Source organism: Rhinopithecus bieti, unplaced genomic scaffold (assembly GCF_001698545.2).
Source record: "Rhinopithecus bieti isolate Rb0 unplaced genomic scaffold, ASM169854v2 scaffold_50922, whole genome shotgun sequence".
Lineage (NCBI taxonomy): Eukaryota > Metazoa > Chordata > Mammalia > Primates > Cercopithecidae > Rhinopithecus > Rhinopithecus bieti.
The window spans coordinates 1,006,098-1,012,756 of NW_016820247.1; the positions used below are offsets into that span (position 1 = coordinate 1,006,098).

General features: G+C 42.0%; 1 protein-coding gene across 2 annotated transcripts in view; it reads right to left on the reverse strand.

Moving 5' to 3' along the window:
* ETFDH (electron transfer flavoprotein dehydrogenase) overlaps positions 1-6,659 on the reverse strand; it is a 42,647-nt gene that overhangs the window by 21,371 nt on the left and 14,617 nt on the right. The window contains exons 4-5 of one of the 2 annotated variants that reach the window (XR_001882894.1): positions 4,226-4,307; positions 3,680-3,798 (exon numbers count right to left, since the gene is read on the reverse strand). Coding sequence is in view for 1 of the 2 variants with exons in the window: in XM_017859703.1 (XP_017715192.1) it covers positions 3,676-3,798; positions 4,226-4,307 (205 nt within the window). In the remaining variant the exon portion in view is untranslated. Of the gene's footprint in view, positions 1-3,675; positions 3,799-4,225; positions 4,308-6,659 lie in introns of both variants that reach the window. The other variant, XM_017859703.1, reaches the window with a different exon arrangement.

Consider the following 6,659-nt stretch of genomic DNA (forward strand, 5'->3'; position numbering starts at 1 on the left):
AAACCAAAACATTTTATTTTCCTTTGAGTAAAGACAGTTAACATGCATGCAATGAATGGATTGTATCTGCCTGGCTATTTAAAAGGGTGAGATTTCTGTCTTGGCCTGTGATAGGCATCACAGTCTTGGTTTAAGGCTAATTCAAGAATAAAACTGTTTCGTTCTTTTTTTTGAGACGGGAGTCTCGCTCTGTCGCCCAGGCTGGAGTGCAGTGGCGTGATCTAGGCTCACTGCAAGCTCCACCTCCCAGGTTCACGCCATTCTCCTGCCTCAGCCTCCCTAGTAGCTGGGACTACAGGCGCCCACCACCATGCCCAGCTAATTTTTTGTATTTTTAGTAGAGATGGTGTTTCACCATGTTGACCAGGATGGTCTTGATCTCCTGACCTCGTGATCCGCCCGCCTCGGCCTCCCAAATTGCTGGGATTACAGGCATGAGCCACCGCGCCCGGCCTTTTTTTGTTTGTTTGTTTGAGATGGAGTCTCGCTCTGTTGCCAGGCTGGAGTGCAGTGGCGTGATCTCAGCTCACTGAAACCTCCGCCTCCTTGGTTCAAGTGATTCTTCTGCCTCAGCTTCCCGAGTAGCTGGGACTACAGGCGCCCACCACCACGCCCAGGTAATTTTTGTATTTTCAGTAAAGACCAGGTTTCATCATGTTGGCCAGGATGGTCTCGATCTCTTGACCTCGTGATCCGCCCACCTCGGCCTCCCAAAGTGCTGGGTGGCGTGAGCCACCGCGCCCAGCCTGTTTCGTTCTTTTTTATAATTTATGAAGAGAATTCTTCTGGGTCCTAGGAGATTTTATTTTTTATTTTTTGAGACGGAGTCTCGCTCTGTCGCCCAGGCTAGAGTGCAGTGGCGTGATCTCGGCTCATTGCAACCTTCGGCTCCTGGGTTCAAGCAATTCTCCTGCCTCAGCCTCCCAAGTAGCTGGGATTACAGGCATGGGCCGCCATGTCCGGCTAATTTTTTGTATTTTTAGTAGAGACGGGGTTTCACTGTGTTAGCCAGGAGGGTCTCGATCTCCTGACCTCGTGACCCGCCCACCTTGGCCTCCCAAAGTGCTGGGATTACAGGTGCGAGCCACCACGCCCGGCCGAGATTTTATTTTTAATAATTTCCCCAGTAATACATAATAAGAATCAACAGTGTGATGTGGTTGCCAAAAAAGTAATTATTTTGAGGGAATCAATGGAAGACCAGTTTCTAGAATGGAGAAGATAACAGTTCTACACTAGACATGAAGTGGTTTATTCATTCTGGGTGCCACTTTGTAAAGGGGATAAAAAGAGGATCCATTCAGAAGTGGACAGCAAGAATACTGAAAGAACTCAAAACTCAAATTATGTACCGTCATGGCTGAAATAACTGAGAATATTTAAGCTAGTGTTGGGGCTCAGTACTGAGAATATTTAAGCTAGCTAGCGTTGGGGCTCAGAAGATAATATCCTAAAAAGTATGGCACCCTGGCATACTGAAGTTGAGGCTCAGAAACTGATATCCCAAAATATGGTGCTTTGACATGCTGAACTGAAGAAGCTTCAATGTCTCTCTGACCTTCCCAGGGCAACTGTCCCTGTCTCTTAATCCTCTCTCCCAAAACACAGGATGAAGTTGTTCTCTGAAGTTCCCTTATCTTCCTAAAACACGGGCCTACCAAAGAAGCAAACAATTACTTCTGGTCCCTTTCCTGAGTTTTCATGAACTGAACTCATACTGCAGGAAGAATGACTGAAGTCTGTCAATAAACTTGGACAGGCTTCTGTCAGAAACCATTGTCTCCTCTGCAGGCTCAAGAGACTTTGTCCCAGGTCACTGTATATTCTTCAAGCCCATTGAATTCCCCTAAAAATCATTTACTATCCCCCTAAAGTCATCCATACTTCCCCAACTCCAGTTCCCCTACCAAGAAAGGCATATAACTGTACCCCGTTGTGTGGTAGGGTAATCACTCTGTAATATTCTCTTCATGCACGCTGATCAACCTGTATGCCTTTTCTCCTACTAACCTGCCTCTTGTGAGCTGATTTTTCTATGAACCTTCAGAGGGAAAGGGGGATGTTTTCCCTTGGTACTCAGCCCCTATGCTAAGTACCTGGAACTGAAGGAAGAGTGGAAGACCTCAGAAACAAGGTCTTTCTTACCTTCTCCCATTCCTCTTTCTCCCCTAAAGCAAGTCACAGAAACCAGGATTCCTCTTCCTCAAGGTGAGTCATAGAAACTAGAACTCCTCTCCCTTAATACAGGCCATAAAACCTAGAAAGGTTATTTTCTTACTTCTCCCTTTCCCCTTGAAAACTCTCATTCCAGAGGATTTCTGCTCCAGCCGTACCTCAGAGGAAGAAATGCTACACAGAAAGGCCAAAGAGAATGTGAATAGACAGGCCTTGCCTGGCTTCCTCTCTCAGTCTACTACTGTTAGATCATACCCTTCTGTCTAATCACATTTCCACATTTCCACATGGCTGTCCATTCTTACTGTACTGAAGCATAAAAATGGTCTCCCCTGGGTCTTTGGGGCCTTTATTTCTGAAGGATTTCATATTGTGTAAAACTTTGATTAAATACATTTGTTATGTTTTTCTTGTTACCCTGTCTTTTGTTACAGGAGTGTCAGCTGTGACCTTTACGATGGGTGAGGAAGGGTATCACACCTTTCTGCTACTGGGGCTCAGAAAACGATAGGCTAAAATATGCCACTCTGGCATGCTAAACCAAAGCAGAAACTTCAGGGTGTCTCTGACCTTCCCCTCCTCCTGTCTTTCAACCCTATCTCTTCTAAAGCACTGGATGCGGCTCTTCTCTGATATTCCATTCTCTACCTTAAGACTGGACCTGCCAAAGAGAACACATGGTCTTCCATCCCATTCCTGAAATCTTACTATTAATATCTATTGCAGAAAAGAAAACAGAAGAAAGCAACTATACCTAGACAAACACTTTTTCATAAGATCATGCTTGCCTCTCAGGCGAATTCAAATTCCAAAGAGAATCATTTACAAGTTAATTTCTGTGTCTTGGGTGCATTCATTCTCCCTAATTGAAGTGCATTCACTTCCTTTCAAGATTGCTGAACACCCAATTTCCCCTTCCCCTCTGATGAAGGGTAGATAAGCATTTGGACCTCACTGGGTTATCGGGTCATCATTCTCTTGTGCTTATGCATATTAAATAAATCTGTATGCTTTTTCTCCTATTACTCTCTCTATTGTCAGTTCATTTCTGGTGAACCTTCAGAGGGCAGAGACAAACCTTTCTCTTAACTCCTATACCACCCCTACACTGGGGAAAAAAAATTCCAGAGTAAAGATAGGGAGGAAGAGAGAGCAGGGAATAATTATATTTAGAAAGTTGTCCTTGGAAGAGGGCATAGATTTGTTCTGGATAGTATAAAACTGTAGATAAGTTCTGTTCAAAATAAGGAAGAGATTACCAACAATCCACAATTTTTCATACCTTATGGTGATCAATCATAAGTTGGACAATCACTTGATGGGGGTACAACATGAGGAATTCCAGTACTCTTTGGATTAGATATTTTAAAGATTCCTTCTAATCTTATAATTCTAAAATCCTCTGACTTTTAAAAAATACTTATTTCTTCAACTTTGCAAAATTGTCCACTTATTAAAAAAGGAGTTCCTATAAATATTAAAAACAAAATAAAACTATACAAACCTCAGCAGCTGCATAACCAGGGTAAACTTCAACACCAAGGGCTTCTGCTTGTTCGCCCATCCAGCTCACTAAATGTCCCAAGCGTACAATGTAATTGCCATGATTATTCATTGGAAGCCCTATAAATATATGCTTAATTTATAAATCTGACTTTTTATTGATAAGACATTACAAAAACATAAATACTTTAAAATCTCAAATCAGTATGTATTTCTACATAAGTGCTATATTGATGGTCACACCTTCAACTTATTTTCTACAATTTTGGCCTAGAGTTCTAATTTATTACATTATAAACAACATTAAAGCACTAAGTTAGAAATTCCTGCTTGGCTTACAAGGCTATCTCAATTCTGCTAGACTGGAAGACAAAAGAACTGAGTTCTAGCCCTGCTTTCCCACCAGCTAGCTGTATAGCTTTGAGTAAATCCTTCAAATATCTGGGCCTTAGGTCTCATCTGCAAAAGGAGGAAATTTTGCCAGATGAAATGTAGTTCCTTCCAGCTGTGGAATTCCATAGTTCTATGAATATTCACTATACCTTACCTGGAAGAATTGGCACAGGAATTCTGTATTTCTCTGTTAAAATTCCAAATCTATCTTCTGTTACAGGAGTGTTAAGTGGAGCCTAGAAATAAAAGAAGAAAAGAAATGTTTTAGTTTATATGTGCAAGTATAAATATAAATATAAAAAACTATAAAATGTACTCTGATGACAAAGAACTTCCCCTAATTTTCTTTCGGCATTTCCTTTAGAAAACTTGTCACTGTAAATCCTTTCTCTGTCTGAGATGTATGGGATCCTTTTTTTTTTTCTTTTTTCTTTTGAGACAGTGTCTCTTTCTGTCACCTAGGTTGGAATGCAGTGGTGCAATCTCGGCCCACTGCAGCCTCTCCCTCATGGGTTCAAGTGATTCTCCTGCCTCAGCCTCCCAAGTGGCTGGACTTACAGGCACCTGCCACCATGCCAGGCTAATTTTGTATTTTAGTAGAGAGGGGTTTCACCATTTTGGCCAGGCTGGTCTCGAACTCCTGACCTCAAGTGATCCACCCCGCTTGGCCTCCCAAAGTGTTGGGATTACAGGCATAAGCCACCACGCCCGGCCAGCTGGGAATCTTTTAAAATCTAAATAAACCTCTTGCCAGTTTTGTATCCTAGGAATATATCTCTTGGGAGTCTTGGAAACATCTTTGAAATGTGACCATCATGTCTTTTGTCTCTGTGGAGAGGTGCTTGGCTCTAAGTTGAAACTTCCTGGTTGGTGAAAGGTAAGAGAAATTTTATTTTCCTTTTGGATAAAGACAATTAACATGTTGTGACATTGTACCTGCTGAGTTTACATATTAAAAGCACCAAAGGCTGTGTGTGGTGGCTCACAGGCCTATAGTCCCAGCATTTTGGGAGGCCGAAGTCAGTGGATTTGAGCCCACATGGGAAAATCCCGTCTCTACTAAAAAAGTACAAAACTTAGCTGGGTGTGGTGGCGCACACCTGTAATCCCAGCTACTGAGGGGCTGAAGTGGGAGAATTACTTGAGCCTGGGAGGTTGAGGCTGCAGAGAGTCATGATTGTGCCACTGTACTCCAGCCTGGGTGACAGAGTGAGACCCTGTCTCAAAAAAAAAGGTGCCAAAGCAATAAAGGGCTTTAACATGAAAACATTTTCTATTAGAATTGATATTATATCAATGTTAATTCAATAATATCCATTTCTGATATAATATCGAAAGGATAAATTCGATTGGGTCCAATTAAAGTATTTCTAGTTTAAGGGAGCTTGATATTTCGGAAAGGAGAGCACAGATGAAATTTTGGAATTCAATTTATTCCATATGGAAAGAATACAGATGATATTCATATTTTTTTAATCTTTGCAAGTATATTCACAACCACTGAATAATCTAATCTTGGAGGTAGGACAGGTATAATATAACCCATCTCAGAGAAGAAAAAATTGACAGTCTAAGATTTTAACCAATTCATACAAATTTTATTTAAGACAATAAAACTTGGACTTGGTCTTCTAGATATCACACCTGTGGTTTTCTGCTTAGGTTCTCAGAAGCCATATTAATATGTTTCTTTAGAAAATCTATCCTCTTTGGCTTTAGATATTGCATTGTCCCAGAAACTATTACTTTATTAAGAACAATCATACAAAGACTTAAAGAACAAGTTTAAAATACTCTCGGCTGGGCGCGGTGGCTCAAGCCTGTAATCCCAGCACTTTGGGAGGCCGAGACGGGCGGATCACAAGGTCAGGAGATCGAGACCATCCTGGCTAACACGGTGAAACCCCGTCTCTACTAAAAAAAATACAAAAAACTAGCCGGGCGAGGTGGCGGGCACCTGTAGTCCCAGCTACTCGGGAGGCTGAGGCAGGAGAACGGCATGAACCCAGGAGGTGCAGTTTGCAGTGAGCTAAGATCCGGCCACTGCACTCCAGCCTGGGTGACAAAGCGAGACTCCGTCTCAAAAAAAATAAAAAAATAAAAAAAAAATACTCTCAAAATACAAAATGCCTCCCAAGAAATATTCAAAGGTCTTCTCAAGTTATTATCGTCTCGTATACCCATTACACAAATATACATAGAAAGCATTACACAAAACTATTTGTTAATATCATAAATTACAATTCTGATATAATTTTTTTTTTTTAATTTAAAAAGTATATAATTATTCCCTAAGATAGAGTTACACGGGCTGGGCGTGGTGGCTCATGACTGTAATCCCAGAGCTTTGGGAGGTCAAGGTGGGTGGATCGCCTGAGGTCAGGAGTTCGAGACCAGCCTGGCCAACATAGTGAAATAGTGGAACCCTGTCTCTACTAAAAATACAAAAAATTAGCTGGGTGGGGTGGCAGGTGCCTGTAATCCCAGCTACTAGGGAGACTGAGGCAGGAGAATCGCTTGAACCCGGGAGGTAGACGTTGCAGTGAGCCGAGATCGCGCCATTGCACTCCAGCCTGGGCAACAAGAGT